The 25,210-nt window shown below is 33.6% G+C and overlaps 2 protein-coding genes across 2 annotated transcripts in view; one reads left to right on the top strand and one right to left on the bottom strand.

Moving 5' to 3' along the window:
* The window catches only part of LOC114338394 (gamma-tubulin complex component 6), a 46,184-nt gene extending 28,603 nt beyond the window's left edge, over positions 1 to 17,581 (top strand). Inside the window, exons 11-15 of the mRNA XM_028288985.2 lie at positions 3,837 to 4,237; positions 9,111 to 9,414; positions 12,600 to 12,716; positions 12,797 to 13,041; positions 17,220 to 17,581. Of these exons, the coding sequence (XP_028144786.2) occupies positions 3,837 to 4,237; positions 9,111 to 9,414; positions 12,600 to 12,716; positions 12,797 to 13,041; positions 17,220 to 17,532 (1,380 nt within the window). The 3' untranslated portion in view covers positions 17,533 to 17,581. The remainder of the gene's footprint in view (positions 1 to 3,836; positions 4,238 to 9,110; positions 9,415 to 12,599; positions 12,717 to 12,796; positions 13,042 to 17,219) is intronic.
* Positions 17,582 to 20,934: 3,353 nt separating this feature from the next.
* Positions 20,935 to 24,995, bottom strand: LOC114338393 (B9 domain-containing protein 1-like). The gene is made up of 2 exons (XM_028288984.2): positions 24,674 to 24,995; positions 20,935 to 21,259 (listed from the first exon to the last, which is right to left on the bottom strand). The coding sequence occupies exons 1-2, from the start codon at positions 24,987 to 24,989 to the stop codon at positions 21,027 to 21,029; spliced, it is 549 nt and encodes a 182-aa protein (XP_028144785.2). The 5' UTR covers positions 24,990 to 24,995; the 3' UTR covers positions 20,935 to 21,026.
* Between the last annotated feature and the right edge of the window lie 215 nt (positions 24,996 to 25,210).

The following is a 25,210-nucleotide window of genomic DNA, read 5'->3' as shown; positions in this document are numbered from 1 at the left end:
TGGTCTATATATAAATGAAAGTAAAACAAAATATATGCCGTGCATAAAGTCGAATTAACATGAGAATCTGAAGGTAGACCTACGAACATGCTTCCGTTTTGCCCTACCTAGGCTCAATAAATAAATGACAACAACAACGCCAGTCAAAATATACAAGCACGTTTTTTTAGCGGTAATAAGTGCCTTTATGCATACAAAGACTTAATGAAATGTAAGTTACTGAATCGTGAGTCAAAGCTTAGAATCTACAAATCAGTAAATCTGGTCACATATGGTAGTAAAACGTGGACCCTCTCAACCACTGATGAAAATCAACTGGAATATTTGAGAGCAAAATACTAAGAAAGATATTTGGACTAAGCCATTGCAGCGATAGTTCGTGGAGAATTAAAATTAACTACGAACTGGATGAATTAATGCAGTGCCAGATATTGTTAGATTTCTTCATCCAGCCTCAAAAGTCCACTGCTGAACATAGGCCTCCTCCTCTCGTTTCCAACCCCATCTATCCTGCGCCGCTCTCATCCAGTTTTTATTTAGCTTTTTTAAGTCGTCAGTTCATCTTTAAGGCGGTCGACCGACGCTTCTCTTGTTTTCTCTTGGCCTCCATTCTAATAACCTCTTTGTCCATCGCCCATCTGTCATTCTGGCTATGTGTCCTGTGTCCTGCCCATCTCCACTTCAACCTGGCTATCCTTTCGATGACGTCAGTCACCTTTATTCTTCTCCTGATTTTTCTTCGTTTCTGATTTTGTCTCGCAGAGTTATTCTTAACATTGACCGCTCCATTCTTCTCTGCGTGACTCTTAGTTTGGTAGCCGAGGCTTTAGTTAAGGTAAGTGTTTCTGATCCATATGTCAAGACGGGGAGGACGCACTGATCAAATACCTTTCTCTTTAAGCATGTGGGCAACTCACTTTTAAAAGTTTCTCTCAGTTTTCCAAATGCTGCCCATCCAAGGCCGATTCTTCTCTTCAGTTCATGAGTCTGGTTATCCCTGCCAATCGTAATTTCATGTCCCAGGTATTTATATCTATCTAGGAGTTCTATTTCTTTCCCACCAATACTGATGTTCTGGTTGGGTACCAAATTTGTCATCATTTTTGTTTTCGAGATGTTTATATTTAAACCTACATTTTCTGCAGCCAAAACGAGTTCCTGTACCATCTTTCTTGCCATACCTAGATCCTCAGCTACTATGACTATATCATCGGCGAAACGTAAGTTGTTTAGGTATTCTCCATCTATTTTTATTCCCTTTATCATTCAATCCAAACTCTTGAAAGTATGTTCTTAGACCGTATTAAAAAGTTTAGGTGTTATTGGGTCTCCTTGTCTAACCCGCCGTTCTATTTTTATGCGATTACTGTTAGTATGTAATTTGACGGTGGTTGTTGTTGTGTTTGTTAGATTTATAAAGTCACAAAGACTAAATTTGCTTGGCCACTTATAAAGAATGCCAGATAACCGAGCTGTAAAAATAATCCAGAGATAGAAGTCTCAAGGAAATAGAACAAGAGGAAGGGCACGTAAAAGATGGATAGACGACGTAGAGGGAGATCTTAAAACCATGAACATCAGGGAGTGGCGGAGGAAAGTATCCGACAGGGCAGAATGGAAGAACATATTTTAAGCAGGCCAAGACCCACAAATATTTTCTATTAATCTCTTTTTTTAGTTAGATGTTATTATGTGTGTGTTTGAGCATTATTGGCTTCGGAGTCAATGTCCATTCGCCATCTTACCCTTTTGGAATTATTGTGTATTATTTATGCGGAAGCTCTAAAGGAGTGCTTTCTGCTTTCTACTCGTTTCTTTAGGTAGTTATCTAATCACAATCCTGCTCCAATTTTACAAAGAACTGTTTTATATACATATATCTAATTTGTTCTGAAGCTATTTCCTTGGGGCATTTTTATAATCAACTATTTATAATGGGAAATAAGCCACAATTTTACCAAAAAAAGATTTTATTAACGTTTCGAAGCCCAAATCGGGTTTCGTTGTCAAAATACAAAATACTACTAAAATAAACAAAAATGTTGTTGCTAAATAAAAAAATTCTTCTAATTTATTTATTCTGACTCATTTATATAATTGCCAATATAAATGAGTCAGATTAAATAAATTATTAGAAGAATTTTTTTATTTAGCAACAACATTTTTGTTTATTTTAGTAGTATTTTGTATTTTGACAACGAAACCCGATTTGGGCTTCGAAACGTTAATAAAATCTTTTTTTAGTAAAATTGTGGCTTATTTCCCATTATAAATAGTTGATTATATCTAATTTTTCAACGATTTTTATTTCTATTTGGATTTTTTTTTATTTAATTATTTATTTTTGAAATTATACTTCTTTAGGCGCGATTGAGAGTAAAATTTCATAATACTGAGCGCATGCGCACACAGACAGTATGTGTTGCTAATCTTTCAAGATAGGTATGTATGTAACTGTGTCAGCGCAAATAAGTCATTAAAAGAATATATTAGTGTTTTTAGTAAATGTATTATTTACTATAATTTTTGTGTCTATGGATTTGTTTTCCTCTGTAGTAAGATAATAAAATATGTAGGTATAACATTTTCTACTCGATCTATTTGTCACCGTGTTGTGTAATTATATCCGAAACTTAAGTGTCACTTACAAGAGGCTCGGTAGCCTAGTTGGTAGAGCGTTGGATCAGAGATCGGAAGGTCCCCGGTTCCAATCCTGGACGATTCATATATTTTTTTAATTTTTGGTTGTTTTAATAAAAAATTTTTGAAAGTGGTAGATAAGAAAGTTAGTTTAATATTTAAATAAAATACAAATGACCTGTTAAGTATATTTACTTCTTTGAAATTATATAATAGAAGTATAACTTCTTACGTGCGTACAAAGTACACACACATTCTTTTTTTTATTATTTTTTTTATTTTTTTTTTCATTGTCTTTTTTTTCAATATAAATTGGGATATTAGACTAGGACACAATTTGACGCTCAGGGGTCGATCAGAGCATTTAGACGGGACAGGTGGACCTCGGATAGACATAGGGCGTAACACGAAGGAAAAAAAACATAGGTTATAAACTTAATCTAATACATAAAATGTTTGTACAAAATTTGATAAATATTTTAATCTTCTGCTCTTAATAGTTGAGTTAGGTTATATGGTCTGGTGATTTTGGGTATTTTGGCCATTTCTTCATTTAATACTTTAACCTCGTTTATTATTTTAGAACAGCCTAAGATCATGTGCTCCGCTGTACCTCCTTCTCCGCATGAACAATTAGGAGAATCACCCAATTTTATTTTATATTTGTACTGGGGAGTTAAAACATGGTTGAACCTTAACCTGCACAAAACAGAGAAAAACCGCTTGCTTCCCGACAGTCTTGAGAACCAAGACTGGCCAGGAGGCTTGGTAACTATGTTTTTATAAAATTTTCCTTTTGGACTGTTACTATACATTTTTCTCTATTCTGCTAGTATTATGGGTTTTACGTGGCAGGCAATTTCACTGTGGGGACACTTATAACTTAATCTCCTGTTCTACTTCCTTTCTTAGCGTCTTCGTCCACTTCTTCATTATCTTTTATTCCACAATGTCCTTTGATCCAAACTAATGATACATTGATTTTTTTTGTTTGTAGTTCATGAAGTTTAATAATAATTATATTGGTCAAAATATAATTACTACTGACTTGGTGGATATTTTTTATTTTCATAATCACTTTTACTATCAGAACAAATTGCAAATGATTCTGCTGCTAGATGTTATTAATTCTGCCTATACAACAAATTTTATTTTATTTTTATATGGAATTTCGAAAAAACAAACTATATTTTCAGGCCGTCCCCAAAGTAGGCAAATATGAATCAGACCGGCAAATTCCAATGTCTGTAGATTCGACTCCAATGAGTGATTTAATCCATAGTCCTCTAGTGACACCAAGTACTACAGCATTTTTAAGTTGTGATACTCTTCTTACGGATAGCCATCCCAACACGGCGGAAGTTAGACAGTTTGACAAAGACTTTAACTTTTCTCAAAAAGGTGACAAAGAAAAACCCGTCGTGCCGATTTACCTCAATAGAAGTGATACTGGTCTACAGAAGAATGTGTTTTCAAAAAGAGTTAGTAGGAAACAAACAGCAGGAGTGTTCACAAACTCTTTAAAGTTGTTTTTACACGAAAGCGTTCAAATACCTCTGGTAACTCAAACGAAATTAATCAATGATGAATTGCTAAGGTAAGAAATATTTTTAATATTAGTTCTTCCGTTTTTGAGCTTGTAAAATTTAACTGCAATATGAGAAACCGATACTTAAATATTGGTATTTACTTTTATACTCAATATTTGTTAGGTTCTATACTTCTGGCCTGATGTTGTCATATATACAGTTGGTTGTTTCTTTTCTTCAATCATATGAAAAAAAAAACAAAACACCACAAACATTCTAAAGACACTCACAAGCAGAGACTCCAAGAATACAACAATACCATATTATTATGTACAGAACTTATCAGAAAAATTGAAAAGAATAGGAAATACGTACAACAACAAGCAAAATAACCAACACTATGAGATCTATCCTGTCCAAAATCAAACCAAACGACATACAAGAAAGATCAAAAAACTGCATCTATAAAATACCCTATAAATGCAACAATTTGTACGTGGGAGAAACTGCAAGAACACTAAGTGTCAGGGTAAATGAGCATGAAACTTACATCGAGAATAGCGACTTCGAGAAATTCCAGATAGGCAAAAATGCATAGAAAGAGCACAGAGTATAATGGAAAGATGCATCAATAATCATGAAAGAAACAGGCAGGAAAAAGAGAAAAGTCAAATAAGCAGCTTTCATGCTACTTAACGAAGAAATATGTATAGCAAATTCATCAGCAGAATGTACCAGGCTTTGGTTGCCAATACTAACAGAAGTCAACAACAAGAAGTTACCAACAATAGCAAAAGAAACAGCGATGAAAAATAGAAAAACAAAATCAATGGGAAAATTATAAGGTTGCTAGTTCCATCTACTAAGCAGAACGCACTGAAAATGATCTGATCTAGATCGAAAACGTTTTGCGAATCCTTTTGGATGACTATTTAATAGTTTTTCAATAAACTTTTTATACCATTGTACAAACGAAGTTTTTACTTCTGTATGAAAAATAGAAAAGTTAAAGAAGCAGCTCTCGTCCTACTTAACTCTTTCAGGGGCAGAAATGCTGCATCAATTTTTACCTTATTTGGACGGATTAGAGAAAATCAATGTAAACGCGGTACGAAATAAACTTACGTGCATAGAAATCGGCCCACTTAAAAATTTGGCCATTTTTGATGTCTAATATTTCCTAAACCTGTTGGCCGATTTAAGTGATTTTTTTAACATGTTATAACCTGATTCTTTAGCAATAGGGCTTTTCATCGATTGTCATTTGTTTCGAGCTTCTGTCATGTTGTATATCTGTGTATAATATTAATATACACGGATTATACGACATATGACAGAAGCTCGAAACAAATGACTGTGAATGAAAAGCCCTATACCACTGTAATAATATTGTTACTAAACAGGTAAATTTTCATTGTATACCGGGTGTACAAATCAAACTGTGTTTTTTTCTTAAAGTTCGCACCACCCTGTGGAATATTCTAGCATTTATAAAATACTGAAACTAAAACCCAACTATAGCCACAGGTTTTCTTAACATTATGTTTTTTGAATTATTCTTTTATGTTAGATAATAAAAAAGTTAGGTACTTTAACAACTAGACATGTTCTTCATCAATACAGGGTGTTTTTAAATAAGTGCGACAACCTTTAAGGGGTAATTCTGCGTGAAAAAATGATAGTTGGCTTTATAAACGTATGTCCGCAAATGTTTCGTTTCCGAGATACGGGATGTTGAATTTTTTCTTACAAACTGACGATTTATTTATTGCTTTAAAACCAGTTGAGATATGCAAATGAAATTTGGTAGGTTTTAAGAGCTAGTTATCGCGGATTTTTTGACATAAAATTAAGAATTTTATATTCACCATTAGCGTGCATACGGGTAATATGATCGGTCGTATTACACGTACGCGCGCTAATGGTGAATATTAAATTCTTAATTGTATGTCAGAAAATGCGCAATAACTACGACTTAAAACCCACCAAATTTCTTTGGCATATCTCAACCGGTTTTAAAGCAATAAAATAAATCGTCAGTTTATAAGAAACAATTCAACATCCCGTATCTCGGAAACGAAACATTTGCGGACATACGTTTATAAAGCCAACTGTCATTATTTTTTCATGCAGAATTATCAATAGTAATACCACTAGTGATTCAATTTTCGCGATAAGTCTGTCGATTTACTTCTAAACGAAACTGAGTTGCTTGAAAACACCACGAGTCCGTAGGACGAGTGGTGTTTTCTTTAAGCAACTCAGTTGAGTTTAGAAATAAAAGACAGACTTATAAGATAAATTAAATCACGAGTGGTATTTTATTAGACTATTTCACGAACAAAGTGATAGGTCAAAAATTCAGTAGAATGAGAGGAAGGAATTTAATAATAATACATTTGATCTAGGTAACCTAAATCTACCCATTTTTTGAATAATTCACAATTAGTCATAATCATGAAATATTTATTATAACTATAAATAATTTGTTATAATTATTTTTTACCTATAACAATAAATAGTTGAAGGCCCAGTCTTTTAGAATGAATGCTAGTCTTTCGTTGCTATTTTCTGCATCTAATTTGTAGTTGCGATCCACACAGAACATCATAAATTGTCTCCATATATAAGATTTAGATTTTCTTGTGTTACTCGGTATATTTTCTTCAATGTTTTGGTTTATAACTTCGTTTGAAGTACCACCGAAACGACTCATTTTGACGTATACAGCTACAATAATTTTTTTGGCAAACGTCAAACTTTGCTTTGTGATCGGTATCCATGGTTACGTCGTTGAAAACACGAAGCTGATAGACCAATCAGAATTGAAAGACAGTTGGTGTTTTCGCGATAACACAAGCTGTCTTTGGTTTGTGATCGGTCAGATTATGTGAAAATTTTAAGATGAGTGAAATAGTCCCTTAAAGTTTGTCGCACTTATTTAGAAACACCGTGTATTGATGAAGAACATGTCTAGTTGTTAAAGTACCTAACTTTTTTATTATCCAACATAAACGAATGATTCAAAAAACAAAATGTTAAGAAAACCTGAGGCTATAGTTGGGTTCTAGTTTCAGTATTTTATAAATGCTAGAATATTCCACAGGGTGGTGCGAACTTTAAGAAAAAAACACAGTTTGATTTGTACGCCCGGTATACAATGAAAATTTACCTGTTTAGTAACAATATTATTACAGTGGTATTGCTAAAGACTCACGCTATAACATGTTCAAAAAATCACTTAAATCGGCCAACAGGTTTAACAACAAATATGAGACATCGAAAATGACCAAATTTTTAAGTGGACCGATTTCTATGCACCTAAGTTTATGTACCACTGCCCATTTCAGTGAATTTTTTTGTAGTGCATTTTTTGTACCGTCGCGTCGTCCCTGAAAGAGTTCACGAATAAAAAGTGTAGAAAATTTATCAGCAGAATGTACAGTAGGAAAAATGAAAGAATGCCCATGAACGAACATATAAAACACGCTGTATTTTCCTGTCACCGTGTCACACTAAAAATTTGCCAGCGCAAGTACATGTAATAATTATTGTTACATGTACTTGCACTGGACAATTTTCTTTGTGACACGGTGACAGGAAAATACAGCGTGTTTTATATGTTCGTTCATGGGTATTCTTTCATTTTTCCGACTGTACCAAGCTTTGGTTGTCAATACTAAAAGAAGTAAACAACAAGAATTTACCAACAATCGCGGAGTAAACGAAGTCGACGAACAAGTCATCTACAATCTCATACACAATACATATGCAACATACAATACACAAACACAAATCTTTTAAAAAACTTAAGTTACACAATCACATCTACATACGACAGGGATTACACAAAAAAATAACACACAATAACAAACCAAAACAGTCAGAATTTAATATCCCTAAGGTAATAACATCACCTTCCAAATATTTTTAACCACACACATGCTTTGGCCTATAAGATCTAGGCCAAATATGTCCATTTTCCAGGCCAAATATGTCCAACAAACTAGATTATACATCTTCCCAGAGTTTTTTAAAACAATCTTTTTTGAAAACGATTTCCTGAGAAGTCCAAACGCCAAACATTATAAATATAAATAAAATATAAAATTATAAAATAATAAAAAATATAATTTTTTTCACCGATAATTGTGGCTCAATCCCATATAAACATAATACTTAGTATGAGATCCCACTGCAGAATCACTGCGTTAATATTATGTTCTTCTTCCTGCTTCCTTAATAGGCTCGCGCCTGTTCCATCTTGGATGCCGCCTCATCAGATATCCAGGTTGTCACTCCATCTCTTCCTTGACCTTCCTATACTGCTTCGGCCGTTTGGTGATCTGTCTAGTGCTATCTTTACCAGTCTTCCTTCCCCCATTCTGCGTATATAACTATACCATTCTTTTTTTCTTTTTAGTGTCGTCATTTATGTTCTCTATAATATGTTTAATATATTAAAGATATTTTTTAATACGAGGTTTTTTAAAACGTGAGCTTTCAGAGATAAAGTGAAAGAAAGATAGCGCGCAACGCCACTGGTTTGACAAGATGACTCTCCAACAACTCCCATTCGTCATCAAACATTGTCAACTGTCAAACCAGTGGCGTTGCGCGCTAACACTCTTTTTATATCATTTTATTAAGAAACATTAACTTTAATTTGATATAAAAAAACATGCATCTACGTGTGATTTTAGTTATCTAATGAACGTAGTGATTCTGAAGTTGGATCTTAGACTATTATTTATTTTTATTATACATTATAATTAACTATTTTTAATGGGAAATAAGCCACAATTTTACTAAAAAAAATATTTTAAAATCATTTTTTTAGTAAAATTGTGGCTTATTTCCCATTAAAAATAGTTAATTACAAAAATGCCACAAGAAAATAGCTTCAGAATATACGTTATAACTTCAATTTCATATTTTTAGGTACTTCATCGAAGATCTCGAATATTTAAAACATATATCGAGTCTAAGAGACTACTTTTTTCTTCAAGACGGCGAGTTTGGAAGAAATATAACCGATAATTTATTCAAAAAACTGTATGAAGCGGATTCTCCTGCTCAGCTCATAAACTGCCGAACGCTGCAGGAATTAATTTTCGGAGCTCTTGATATGTCCAATAAAAACCAAAGACTAGCCACCAATATTTCGTTTAAGATTAACAGTTTACCGAAGTGTTTCGATCTGGGCAATCCTGATGTTCTGGATTGTCTTTCTTTGACGTATAAGGTTAGTTGTTTGTCTGTTTTAGTAATAATTACTATTTAGTATAATAGTTCCGCATTTCTGTGCCTGATTTCCTTTAAGAAAGCATTTGAAAGATGTAATCCATCTTCTGTATAATAGATAAGTTCCCCTAAATAGCGTACAAACTATTGAAAACATTTACCAAACAAAATTGAAGTCAGAATAGGTGGACAACCTACAGAATCTATAGACATAGGCAGTGGAATAAGACAAGAGGACTCATTGCTCTTCAATTTAATCGTGGATCAAATCATCAAAAGTGTTAACAAAGGAAGCGCATGCAGAATAGAAAACAAAGAAGTAAAAATACTCTGTGACGCAGACGACACAATATTGATACCAAAGATGCAGATAGTCTTCGAAGATACACCACAGATTTAACATAAGAGCAAAACAATTTAATATGACAATCTCATCTCATAAAATTAAACAAAAATAATCAGCAAATAACCAGTCAGATGCAAAATAGAAATTGGTGACATCAGTATTGAACAAGTAATGGAAATAAATTACCTTGGAATTACACTGTCCAGCTATGGAGACCTGGACAATACTTCCAACAAAGAAGTGAGGGATCAAACACAAAAAGTAAATAGACTGGCAGGATGCCTTAATAACAGTAAATATCGCAACCGACATACTAACACTGAAATGAAGTCAATAATTTATAAAGCCAGTGTAAGACCAGTAATTACATATACATCAGAAACAAGACCCGGCACAGCCACAACACAAAGACTACTGGAAACGGCAGAGATGAGAGTACTGAGAAGAATTACAGGAAATACGCTGAGAGAGATCGAAAGAGGAGTGAAGACATTAGAAGGAAATTGCGCTGAGTCTTATTTTTAACCACATAGAACGTAAAAAAATTAAAAACATTGAATTCTGGGAGTGAGGGCATTGTGCGTATTTTAAACGGGGGGGGTACTCTTTCTTTAATCTGTAGTTCTTCTTCTTCAGCCTGTTTGCATCCACACCTGGACAAAGGCCTCCCCATGATTTCTCCATTTTTCTCTGTTTTGTGCTATTTGGTGCCAGTTTCTCCCCATTTTTGCTTTGATGTCGTCTAGCCATCGCTTTTGCGGTCTTCCTCTACTAATACTGTACTCGCGTGATCTCCAATGTACAATGTTTCTCGTCCACCTTTCGATTTTTTGTCGTGTCACGTGTCCTACCCAGTTCCATTTCATTTGCGCAATTCTTCCAATTACATCTTCTATCTTCGCCCTGCTTCGCACGTCCTCATTTCGTAGGTATATGTTTCCTTAGGGATATTCCTAACATAGCTAGTTCGATCGCCCTCTGTGTCGTTATCAATCTATTCTTCTTTTTCTTCTACGATACTACAGCCCAAATTGAGCCTTGGCCTCCTTTATTTTTTGCCTCCACCCTTGCTTCTCTGTGGCTGCTCTTCTCCATACACGGACTCCTAAAAGGGCTTGTGCGTCGCTTTCTTGGCTTTCCAACCGGTCTCTTTCCCTGCATTCTAGCTTTCAGTTTTTTTTGGTAGCCTATCCTCTCCCATTCTTATCACATGTCCGGTTCATTGCAATCTTTGTATTCTAATGAAGTCTGACAAGGATGCTTCCTTATAAAGTTGATAAAGTTCGTTGTTGTATCGACTTCTGAAGATTCCATTTTCCCTCACAGGTCCTAGTATTCTCCTCAGTATTTTCCTTTCGAATGTGTCGAGTTTGTTTTCGGATGTTTCTTTAGGACCCAGGCTTCACTGCCATAGCATGTTATTAGTCGAATTAAAGTTTTATAGGTTCTCATCTTTGTATTTCGGTGGACACTTTTAGACCGAAATATATGGGAGAGGGCAAAATAAGCTCTGTTTGCCTGCGTTATTCTTTTCCGTATTTCTCCATCTTTTGATCCGTCGGCATATATTTCTACTCCCAGGTATGTAAACTTTCCAACCGTTTCAATGTCATCTTCATGTATAATGTTTTGTGGGACTATATTTCTTCTCGTCTGAGTCATTATTTTTGTTTTTTCTGTGTTAATTTCCAGACCTAGCATTTTTGTTTGTGTTTTTAACTCTGCGTATGTTTCCTGTGCTCCTGTTGATGTTCGGCATAAGCGGCCAGTTGGACCGTTCGGCCAGTTTGCATTTGCCTAACCGCATACTCCAGTGCCAGGTGAAACAATGTTGGGGCCAGCCCATCTCCCTGCTTTAGTCCCTGGGAAATTTTGAAAAAGTCTGTCCGTTGGTTTTTTATTCGTACACATGCTTGAGTTTCATCCATTGTGGCTTTAATGAGTCTTCTTAGCTTGTGCGGTATTGCCAATTCAGCCAATATATAGCATAGTTTGTTCCTTTTGACTGAGTCGTATGCCTGTTTGAAGTCTACAAACACGTTGTGAACATCAATATCGTGTTCCCATGATTTGCTCCAGATCTGATTGACTGTAAATATTTGATCCAGTGTCGATCTTCCCCGTCGGAAGCCCGTCTGATACTCTCCAATAATATTTTCTGCTAGTGGTTGTAGCCGCTGGTTTATAATATACGTGAGGACTTTATAATATGTTGTACATAGTAGAGAGATTCCACGGTAGTTTTTGCACTGGAGTTAGTCTCCTCTTTTATATATCGGGCATACTATACTTTTCTTCCAGTCGTCGGGTATTTTCTCTTCTTGCCATATGTCTTTGAAGAGCGCGTGGATGTGACTTGCTAGGTGGTCGCCACCTACCTTATACTGTTCTGCTGGTGTTTCGTCAACTCCCGGAGCTTTATTGTTTTTCTGGGCCTTAATAGCTTCAAGAACTTCCTCTATAGTTGGAGCTTCTACTCCATTATCTACTTCATTCTCTTCTACGTAGTTCATACCCATTTCATCTTCCATGTCTACTTGTGTTCCAAGTAGGGTCTGAAAATAATCCTTCTCAATCTATTGGCTACCTCTGTAAGTGTCATCGTCTCCATTCCATAGGTCATAACTGGTAGAATACAACTATTGAATACTCTTTTCTTTAGGTTTATTGGTATATTTTTGTTTTTCAACACATCACTGAGTCTGCCTACTGCTGCCCAAGTCATTCGGATTCTTCTAGTTAGTTATGTAGTTTAATCTGTAGTTAGGAAACATATAATTAAACATATTTCTGCAGAAATTCAGAGTAATCAAATTTTTTCTGTATTTTTTTTTCTCCAGATCAATTGGCCGTTAAATATTTTGCTACCAACGGATACAATAGCAAAATATGACGAAGTCTTCAAATTTTTAATGAAATTAAATAGAGTCTCATGGGTTCTAAAGAAAATATTTTTGGTAAGTATTAAACAGCTACTGATAAATTTAAATGTTATGAAATTTTATTAATTTTTATAATTATGTAAAATGCCTTCCAGGAATTAAAAGTTCTTGCCAGGGAAACAGGCCAGAAGGAAATTTACCTTATGGCTTCACCACAATATAGAAAATTGCACCAGTGCCGCCACATAATGACGCAATTTGTACAAACTTTGCAGAATTACGTCGTCGGTGAAGTATTGCAATCTAACTTTGCTATTTTTGAAAAGAACTTGACAAGTGTTACGAATTTAGACGAACTTTACGAAACACATACTTTGTACATAAAAAATATTTTATTTATGTAAGTATATTTTTTTACATTTCATAAAAATAGTCATTAAATCAAAAGTCAAATATTCAAAGCTAGCCGTGCAAAAAATTACGTATGCCTTGTTTTAATCTGAATTTATATCATTGGTTTATCAATTAATTTTGATTAAAATTATAAAACATAAAAAATCAGTCAAAACCTTTAACACAGAACTTTAATCAAAAATAAAAAGAATTAGCAAAATTATAGGTAACAATAATAAATAAAATCAAACACGATGCTGTATATGTCCACCACCAACATCTCTAAATAACCTAACTTTTCTTGTTAAGTTGACGTACACTGCAAAGTTGACGTAAACTGGAAAGTATATCTGAATTAAGAATAGACATGCACTGTCAGACATCTCTGCGGTTCAGAGCCACCTATGGTGACAATAATTTTGGATCACACGTTATATTTCTATCCTATAATATGTTGTTCAGATGTCTTATTGCTCCTTTTTTCGTTGTTTCTTTGTTTAGTAGCTTCGCCTATCATTCTTAAGGTGATACAGTAGCGATCAACAGGTAGCCAAAACGCGTTCCAAGATTGCGGCTGTAATTTTGAATATTTTTTCGAGATATTTGGCACACGTATTCGTAATATAATAAAGAATGGCGGTACAGACCCCAATTTTAAAAATATATTAATATGTGGAAATTACTTTGTAATTAAATACAATATTAAAAAAACGAGCCTGTACCGCCATTAAGAAGAACAAAAAAATACACTTTCTTCAAATTAACTTTTTTATCCGATGCCTAGATTTTGTGTCATTTTGGAACTACTAATGAAATAAAAAATTTTAGTAGTTCCAAAATGACACAAAATCTAGGCATCGGATAAAAAAGTTTATTTGAAGAAAATGTATTTTTTTGTTCTTCTTAATGGCGGTACAGGCTCGTTTTTTTAATATTGTATTTAATTACAGAGTAATTTCCACATATTAATATATTTTTCAAATCGGGCTCTGTACCGCCATTCTTTATTATATTACGAATACGTGTGCCAAATATCTCGAAAAAATATTCAAAATTACAGCCGCAATCTTGGAACGCGTTTTCGCTACCTGTTGATCGCTACTGTTTCCTCTTAATATACATGCCCAGATATTTGTATTTCGTACATTGTTTTATTTCTTGTTGATATTCCTTAAGTACCACGCTTTGTTGTTCTCCGTCATTACACATGTCATGTATTCCTTGTCGATATTTTATCTCTACGCCCAACTTTGTGTATTCTTCTATTAATTTTCGCATCATATATTTAACATTCTCATAATTATGTTGAACTATTATCTGGTCAGCTGCAAAGCATAATGTGTGTAGACCTTTGTATTATTGAGAGGTATGCCCATATTTTTACATGTCCGTTTCCAAATTTCTAAAGCTTTTTCTAAATAAATTTTAAAGAGCGTCAGTGACAAACAACATCGTTGTTTTAGTCTTTTGTTGATCTTGAACTCTTTTGAAAGATACTCTTTTTATTTTATTCTGGGTATGTTGTTTTGGTCCAGTTTCTGGACAGATTTTATAAGGGTGGTATTTATATTCGTTTTGTGAAGTGATTCCCAAAGTTTTTGTTGGAGAATACTGCCAGATGCTTTTCTGAGATCCATGTATACAAGTTGAGTTTCTTGGCTTCTTTTCCACCTTTTATCTATTATTTGGGAGATCTATTGTGGATCGTCCCACTCCAAATCCTGCTTGTTTTCCTACTTTTTTGTAATACTCTTGAAATTGTAGTGAGGACTGCAATTCCTTTATAATAATTATCAAAGTTCTCTTAACTTCCCTTCTAATGAATTGTGGTTATGTAGTCTATGAATTAAAGTCTGCCTCTCTACGAGAATTGTCATATCATTTATGTGCTTCCGAAAAAGATCCGCTAAATGTTTAAACAGCTTGTATGTCCCATATTTTAAAAGTTCCAGGGGGACATTGTCTGGTCTCAGAGATTTACAAATCATATAGTTCTAGAAAATGTTATAAATGTTGAACAATTCTATGTATATTGGGACTGTGCTTTAATATATTGTAGGAAATATCAATTATGATGAAGTTTGTCACTCAGATTTTATAACTACATACTCATTTTAGCAGCATAGGATAAGTCAATCGTGGCAATCAAACAGTGGTACGCCTGAATTACCGAAAAAAGCAACTATAATTTCGTAAATAGGGCTTTTCATCGATTGTCATTTGTTTCGATATTTTGTCACATGTTGTATAGTCTGTGTATAATATTAATATACACGGATTATACAACATATGACAGAAGCTCGAAACAAATGAATGCGAATGAAAAGCTCTATACGTCACTGAGTAATTGCCGAGCTTCCAATCGTTTCGTCGGTGGGATAAGAGACATCATCCGCGCAACCGATTGCAGCGTCATAATTATGAGAAAAATATTACTACAGTTCTATCACAGTACAACAATCATTACTATTTCACTCAGCAGTACATTTGCAGTATAGGGCTTTTCATCGATTGTCATTTATTTTGAGCTTGTGTCATATGTCGTATAATTCGTGTATATTAATATTATACACAGATTATACAACATATGACAGAAGCTCGAAACAAATGACTGTGAATGAAAAGCCATATACTGAGCTATCGTCTTATGATTCGATTTCATGATATTGACTGTTAGGAAGACGAACTCAGGCCATCTTTATATCTCCAAATAATCAACACATCAAAAAATTGTACCGTTTATCTAAAATATATGGGGAATTGGTCTGGAAACAAGTTTCTGTCATTTATGCAAGTTAGTTTTAGATATACCACAGTATAATGTTAACGAATGAGTAGGGTCACTCGAAAAATCGTTTGTTCTCTATGTTCTATTTGGGAGACAATCAGCCGTGTAATGGATGACCGAAGTTATCTTTAACGTAAACTTATCCTGTAGTTAAGTTATAATCCTCCAATTGGTGTGATGTATCATATTTAACTTAACTACTTGCGTTATTTCTTGACAGTTCTTGAGTTATCTGATATATCAACTGTCACTTTATAACGCGACGTTAAACCTCAAGTTATGATATAACTCTGTAGTTATGTAAGGTTGGGTTCATCTTTTGACTTGTTTTTAGACAGAAATCAAGTGAATTTAGAAGCTAATAATTTAATAATTAAGAATAGAAGGGTAATACAATTTTAAAAATTATACAAAAATCAAATCGAGAGATATAAGTTGAAATTTTAGTTTAAGTAACTACTGAGCTTTCTATCCAGAGTTGCCAGATGATATTTTATAAATCCCCACTTAGAAACTGAAATTCCCTCAAATTGAAGCTCAAATACCCCAAATTTAAATTTTTACCGAATTTTAATAAATTAGTAGTCAAATGAAGAGAACAGTAAACCGAAATTATACTACTTATCAACGAGAGCCCTGGAAATAATTCATAGTTCCTATCGTCTTCGGTTATATGGGAGTATAATATACAGTTCTACGTATATTCGCAAATTTACTTTACCATGACCCCTTAAAATGCTCCATAATTTTCCGCCCCCAAAAAATCCCACTACAATTTCTGCTTAGAAAAATTTCCCTAGACGCTTTCAAATTACCCCAAAATTGTGGGAAAATACACCAATCTGGCAACCCTGTTTCTATCAACCGTTTGAAACACCACCAAACCCGTACAACCATTTGCTGTTCGGTCATCGGCGGTGGCCGACGACGGGAATTTACTTTTACGGTCATCTACCCATCCTGTAGCATGTTCCGAACAATCTCTCGCTCTCACTCCAACTTGTACTATTTCTACATAAGGTTCTCTTTGTTACTTCAAACTCTGTTCCTCAAATGTTATTTCTAATATAACGTTGAAGAAATAACTATCTCATAACTGTGAGGGATACATCACACCGAATTTTACCTAAATAGTTATGGGCATCGTTATTCCTGAGAGTAATCTTAACTTTAGCTCAAACGTTAAAGATAACTTCGGCCATCCATCACACGGTCGAATGTCACCGAATTCATTAAAAATTTGACTCCTTTGTCTCCATTTGACTCCATTCAAAATTGTGTCACAGGAGTGGATTGCAAAATTGGAACCGTCAAAATCGAGAGTGGCCCTACTAATTCGTTAGCATTATACTGTGGTTTGATTTTGCTCAACTTACAAACTGCTTATACTTTTTCAGGTGTCTTCTGTCCCAAAAAATGACAATCGTCAAAAACATTATCCATAAAACATTTATGGTGATTTTAAAATTCTTCGATTATCTACGTTCAAGAAGTTGGACTTGCGAAGAAGGTAGTTATGTTCATCCGAATTTTCATAAGCTAGAAAGTATATTTAAGAATTTTCAAGAGATTGTATTGTATATGTTCAAGGTTATTCGAAAAATTGCAAAATCTGGTTACCAGCCACATTTGCTTCAGTTACTTGAGATGTTAGATATTAATTATTATTTTACAAAATCGCTTAATTGTACACCTAGTTCTGTTAAATAAATTATATATAAAAATTTTTATTAAATAAATGTTATTTAAATGGTATAAATGTTATTAAATAAATAAATTACAATATCGGTGTTTGAGAAACTGTGTGACAACTAATATAAAAGCGATAACAATATAAATTTAATATTTTTCAACAATCTCTTACTGTCATATTGTTTTTTAAGTACTGACATAGATCCTTTTCTTAATAATATAAGATAATATAGTGTAAAAGGAAAGGGTTGATGGCAAGAAACACCATGCAATAAAGATGGTTTGAAATGTTGATTTGCCAAGGGAAAATGTTCTGAGCTAAGGATAATGCAGGATATGGTCAACAATATATCGGCTTATTCGAGGTGTGCAAGTACTTGGAGGGGATACGAGAAACGATCGTGCGCCAATAGCGGAGAAATGTTGTAACTTTCTTAAATAATTCATATTGTCAATTGAAAATGTCACATTGACCTATATTTCATACCTACTGTCATTGAAGAAGAAAAATTATATATTGATCCACAATATTGATATGATATGCAATTATTATATAAAGGTAAATTTAATTAATTTTATTTTTTGCTTAATAGGGAACTTGCATACAATTTTAAATTCGAAAAAAATGGTATAAATCACAACAGAACATAATTTAGAACCTGTATCAAAAATAAAAAAGTTTTGTTTGTCTTTCGTTTGGCCCCTAAAGACGACTAAAAATTCAACTTATACCAGCCACCCCAAAATGCGTCGTGACGTCACGGGGTTGTATGTTTACATTCTACACCAATTGTATATATAATTTTAAATTAGACAGTATAAACGTCAGTAGAAAATACAGTTATGTGACGTTACAAATGTTTTTGATCGTTTGAACTATTCATAGAAAATTTGTACTTTTACAAAATGGTTTTATTTTCAATAGTAAACCTTCTTTCCTTTCCTTCAAAAACTGTATCAAACTGCAATCTCAACAAACTGGTATATTTTATTACAAAGACATACGATCAATGTCATTAATGTTGTTCTGAAGCTATTTTCTTGTGGCATTTTTATAATCAATTACTTTTAATGGGAAATAAGCCACAATTTTACCAAAAAAAATGATTTTATTAACGTTTCGAAGCCCAAATAGGGTTTCGTTGTCAAAATACAGTAGTATTTTGTATTTTGACAACGAAACCCGATTTGGGCTTCGAAACGTTAATAAAATCATTTTTTTGGTAAAATTGTGGCTTATTTCCCATTAAAAGTAAATGTCATTAGAATATAAATATTTTTCCTTTATTCCCCGACGACGATCTGGCTAAATACCCAAGTAGGTGGAGGCCAATAAACTAAAGAAGAAGAAGAATATACGTAAATATAACCATAAACTGAACCACATAGTTAAACTCTGTGACGTCACGGGTCGTTTGAACTATTTTAAGATAAAGAAGACTTTAAATTTGTACTTCTAAGTTATTATGAGTTTTTGAAGCGTGAAATTTTGGAAATCTCATTTTTATACAAAACTGAACATTATTATGTAATAAAAAAAATGTGCAAGTTCCCTATTGTTTACGTTTTAATAACATAACCTGAAACTGAATTTTTCTACTTATTATTTTTTTGAACTATGGCCTTGACAATTATCCAGTAACCAGGACTAATATAATTGGCCAATATAATTAAAAGTGCGAAAAATGTTGCTGAGCGTAGAAACCAGGTGTCGCTTTGCCGAACTTGCACGGTCATAATAGCACAGCCCTTACAGTAGTGATCCTGGCATATAAAGAAAAATGCAAGTGAGTGTGGGGTAATACTGCACTTTGATTGCATTTTTGGTGTGTTGGATAAATCGTGCAGGATATGATGCTGATAGAAGAGGCATTAAGGCATCAAATGTCCGAAAATCTTTTCAGGCCATAATAATGAAAAGACCTTTTCCAATGTAATAAAACCTATGGGTACTAAAATGATGGCATCTCCTGAGGTCAAATAAGGCGTGTAGAAGCCAAGGGATACAAGTGCATTTTTAGTAGTTTTGAGAAAATCAAGTCTAAAGTTTAACGCCTTTCCTAAATTCTACCGCTTGTTTTTCAAAATAGTTGGTCATTGGCTGGTCTTGTTAACTTCAAAAACTTTTATGTAATTGTACAATTATATCAGATTTAAAAAAACTTAGCATTTTATAAAATAGTTTAGAATAAAAAACAGCACTTATACCCTCTGTCTTCTAACTAAATACTTGTACTGTACTCTGTACTTGTATCTTTATTCTTCTAAATACAATTTGATCAATAAATCAAATAATTTTTTTAAAAAAAATTAAAAATTGGCATAAAAATGCAATAAGTAGGAAACAACACTAGAAGTAAACTTAACTATAATTGTTATAGACTATTAATATCTATCATAGACTATATTTATATTAAGAGTCATCTTCGCTATCGAAGCAGTTGTCTGGTTCGTCGGGACCTTGATATGTGATGTTGTCCTTCCCGTTGGCGGTAAGACAAATTTCTGTAGAAGTTAAGCCACTGCATGGTTTATATTCCCGGTACAGTACCTTTATGTCGAATCTGCCGAAGTGTATCTAGATTAACAAAATTCTGGTCTTTCATCCTAACAACCATAAATTTTGAACTGGTCTCATTTCTACCAGTGTTCTGGTACAAACATTTCTCTTTCAGTTTTTTTTTTCATTTTTCAAGTACACTTGGATCGTGTCAACTCGCATTAACTAAAATATGATGCAATGATTCGCGACGTTCTTAAAATCCTATAAGACGTCAATATTAATGACGCACTGAAAGAAGGGTTTGGTAAGAACTTTGACACATTGTACTGTACCACTAATCTAACAAGTATTAACGAGTTGGCTGCCAAACGATATAACTAATACTTGTTTGGAGGCCAAGGGATATAAGCGTACTTATATCCAATGGCTGCCAAATGATAAACAAACTATTTTCAGGAGTTAAGTGAAATACCCATAGATGTCACTATTGGTTTTAAATTCACTTGTGTCCTTTGGCCACAACATTAAAATGGGTATTAACTATCTATTACTGTACTTATCTCCAACTTGAACAAAATTGCACTTATACCCCTTGGCTTCTAGACGCCTCAAATGATCCGAAAGCAAACAACCTTCATTCTGATTTCCGGGTGAGGACTATTCAGGGGGAACATCATGACTAGTTAAAAGAATTGGGATGTCTTAGAATCTTACTTACAGGTAAGAGTGTGTGGTTAGTAGATGCACTTAAACGAAGGTGAGTACAAATTGATTGCATTCAGGAAACTAGGTGGAAAAGACAAAGCTCGAAAGAATTAGGTGAAGGGCGGATTAAAAAGATATTCCGCTATATGGTAAGGTTCCCATTGAAAATAAATAAATGTAGTTCAGAAATATGGATATTATTGTGTTGTAATTCGTTTTTTGTTATCTTTTATTGTTAATAAATTCTTACAGTAAATAGTACAAAAATATAAAAATATTTATCTTTTTAAAACTAATAATTTTATCAATCTTTTACTGCTCCTCTATCATATCCCAAATTTTGGAATCCTTGGGTAATAACATTAATTGAAATCAAAGCGTGTCCTGTGGTTTCCATAAGCAGTAGATTATTTCCCGCTGTCGTTGCTAACATTTTTGGTTGTAATAATTCTGGCTGATACCCAAAAAACGATGCTAAATATCCTAACATCGACGACGCTTGAGGTTTCGACAAAAACACTTCTAACTTATAAATACCTAAAATCCACGAGGAAAATAAATTCATTTAGCTGGCTGTATACCATAAATCACAAAAAATAGTTAAAGTTATTTGTAAAAGGTATATTTGAGAGGCTATCAGGGCAACAGCCCAAAAACCAAGTTTTGAGATAAATGCAATCTTTGCATTCGAATTTCCAGTATGTTTATGTGATAGCGCTCATAGACATATTAAGGATAAACAATGCATACTGAGCAAAAAAGTGTAACGCGCAAGCAGTCGATCGGTGGTCTATCTATCTTTTTTAACCAATAGTCCATGTAGTAAGAACGCTCCCGTCTGAAAAAATTTCTGATTCGGTTTCTTTATGGATTCCTATTTAAAAATATCTCCTTTAAACAAATCTGAAGGGTGCCGGGCGGAATTTTTGGGCAGAAATTGTTTAAACAATTTTTTTAAACAAATACAAAAGATCGCCTTTTTGCCCCGAAGAATAATTTTTTAGGTTTTTTGGGTCATTCTAAACAAGAAAGGTATCTTGTACCTTGTATCTTTTTCCCAAAAGTTTTCGAGTTACAGGCGATTTAAAATCTGAGAAATGCGAAAATACGCATTTTCAAGGCTTAAAAACTCATATTTAAATTAGTATTATTGAGGTTGCCAAGTACTTGAATTTTAGTTTAAACATTCATTTTCAAGATTCTGCAAACTGATCTGGTCTAACTTTAATTTACACCGTTGTTCTTTAATTGTTAATTACGCGTGTCCATCCGATTTTTTTGCCGGTACAGCGCGCACTATTTCCAAAAATCTCATATTTTCCTCGCAAAAATATATTTTTTAGATTTTTCGGCACATTCTAAATAAAATAGGTTTCTTGTCATTTTTCTCAAAAGTTAATAGTTTTAAAGTTATAAGCGATTTAAATCGCATTTTCGGATTTTAAATCGCTTATAACTTTAAAAATATTTTTGAGAAAAATGACAAGAAACCTATTTTATTTAGAATGTTCCGAAAAATAAAAAAAAATATATTTTTCGGAGGACAATAGGAGATTTTTGGAAAAAGTGCGCGCCGTACCGGCAAAAAAATCGGATGAACACGCATAATTAACAATTAAATAACAATGGTATACATTGAAGTTAGACCCGATCAGTCTGCAGAATCTTGAAATTGAATGTTTAAACTACAATTCAAGTACTTGGCAACCTCAAAAATACTAATTTAAATATTAGTTTTTAAGCCTCGAAAATGCGTATTTTCGCACTTTCTTTATATAGAAGATACCTTTCTTGTTTAGAATGACCCAAAAAACCTAAATAAATATTCTTCGGGAAAAAAGGTGATCTTTTGTATTTGTTAAAAAAAAAATTGTTAACAATTTCTGCCCAAAAATTCCGCCCGGCACCCTTCAAATTTGTTTAAAGGAGATATTTTTGAATAGGAATCCACAAAGAAACCGAATCAGAATTTTTTTCAGACGGGATCGGTCTCACCACATGGACTACAAGCGATCCCGCGCATATGAGAGACAAATATGACTAAAGCACTCTGTAATTATATATTCTTTAGTAGAAATAATACATTTAATTAAAACAGGTGCTGGAATCATATGATAATTTGAAAAGGTGAAAAAAGGGGTTAAAAGTAAAATTAATCAATTAAATTGTGTGTATATGGAATATCTACGGTACCTTTTATGATGTCTTCTTCTTCTCTTAGTCGACTAAGGCTGGGGGGCGGTTGGCACTGGTTTTGTTTTTAAGTATATAAAAAAAGTATGATTTCACAAGGAATGTCTATACACATCTGAGCGATGCGTGTATGTGTATCGCTTCCACAGGCTGTCTTAAGTGACCTTTGAGCCTGGGGGTAGTGCAGGACCGTATTGGTACGTAACATACACACACATGATTAAACAACAAAAAAATGAATAATAATAAAACTTAGAATATTAATTACTAATTACATATATAAAAGAAAAATATGTGGAGGGACGGAACACACTCAATCCTTAATATTGGCGTTACACCTCGTTGTACAGAGCGGCCCATACCTTGTCTAATCTATTAGTTATTATATTTATGATGATCTAGTCACATATATAGAGGTAGGTTGTGTAGGCCCCTGTTAATCAGAAGATTTAATGTTGTTTTTATTAATGTATTAATCTAAAAATGCTCAATATGTGGCTTAGGACATGTTGCCCTATGTTGCTCTGAGGACCTCATTTAAAAAATCCCCAAAAAGAACAACATTAAAGAACAGAATGTTTTAGGAATATGTATGCCTGAGCCACAAAATGTTTGAATAAAAACCCTTCAAATGTTATAAAGTTTTAAAATTTGTTACATATTGTTATTAAAAAGATGTGATGTTGAAAAAATATTCCTGGATTTAACCTAGCAATCAAAGGACTCTTTCCAGGTGGGTTGCAATGTCCAGAGGGCAAAACCTCACATAATGGACTCTTAAGGTACTAGTACACTTTAGAAGACCAAAAATAATAATTTTTTTCTCAGAACCTTTATTAAAAATGAACATAAAACTTTTTACATGTTAATATTTAACTCTTAGAGAGTACAAAAATATATCTTTTTTCATTTATGCAGGTGCACTAATATTGCAGAGGGCGCAAAAGTCGATGCCTCGAAAAATGATGGCAGACAGTTAATCTCAGGATTGGGGTATCTGAAACAAAAAAATCGTACTGCACTTGAAAAAGGAAGGTTTCTTACGTGACAATTTATCACAATTTGGCCAAAAAATAAATATTTTTTAACCATGAAAAACTGAAGAAAAACGGGCGATTTTTTTACAAAATTTTTTCAAATTTCCCTAAAATCTTTTTTTGCGGAATCTTTCACTAACGGTGGTAAATTGTCACGCAAGAGACCTGCCTTTTTCAAATGCCGTACGATTTTTTTGTTTTAGAGATCCCAATCCTGAGATTAACTGTCAGCCATCGGAACTACTTTTTTTCGAGGCCTTGAATTTGGCGCCCTCTACAATATTAGTGTACGTGCATAAATGAAAAAAGATATATTTTTGGTATTCTCTAAGAGTTATATATTAATATGCAATAAGTTTGTTGTTAATTTTTAATAAGGGTTCTGAGAAAAAAAATCTTGAAAAAATGCTTATTTTTGGTTTTCTAAAGTGTACTAGTACCTTAATTGGCAACTCATAACCATAACTCAGTTCTCTGCCCTCTGAACATTGCAACCCACATAAGAAGTGTCCTGTGATGCCCTAGGTTAAATCCAGGAATAATTTCAACATTTAAAGGGTTTTTACTTAAACATTTTGGTGGCTCAGGCATATATATTACTAGAATTAAACACTGATGATGGAATTAGCATTCCGAAAACTTTCTGTTCTGTGATGTAACAGTTTTTAGGGAATTTTTAAGTATACCTTTTACAAAGGAATTTATTATTTTTTATAAATACCTGGTTTTATGGGCATGTGACACCTTCCATATCCCGCAAGTGTTGAGTTTTTATAAACACTTAAAACAATCTGGGGCCAGCCGTAAGGGTTTGTGGATTTGAACTGAATTTCTATCGGTAGATTGAGTACGACTTTATCACCATTGTTCACAATATTCGCAACTTGCGAAAGGCCCGATTCTAATCCTCCTGAGACTTTCCAGTCTGGACCTGACGAAAACTCGTATTTACAATGCCATGAAGTACCGCTAGTTGCTAATATATCTATCCATTCGATTTGGCCTGTTAAACAAACCAAAAATGTCCCGTCTGACATAATGGAAGTGTGTTTGTATTGTAAATAGTTAGGTTTCTATAGTAACTAAATTTATGTAAATTGTGTGTATTTTATCGCTTAGTTACCAGTATTATATGCAACTATTACTCAGTGGCGGATCTACGGGGGGATGGTGAAATTTCCCCCAATAAGATCCAAAATTAAAGAAAAAAAATTGTTAAAACAAGCTGACATGAAACTTAAACCACAGACGGACAAGT

The sequence above is a fragment of the Diabrotica virgifera genome, chromosome 3, assembly GCF_917563875.1.
Source record: "Diabrotica virgifera virgifera chromosome 3, PGI_DIABVI_V3a".
Taxonomy (NCBI): domain Eukaryota; kingdom Metazoa; phylum Arthropoda; class Insecta; order Coleoptera; family Chrysomelidae; genus Diabrotica; species Diabrotica virgifera.
Note: the sequence above shows the minus strand (reverse complement) of the source record. Positions and strands in the feature narration are given on the sequence as shown.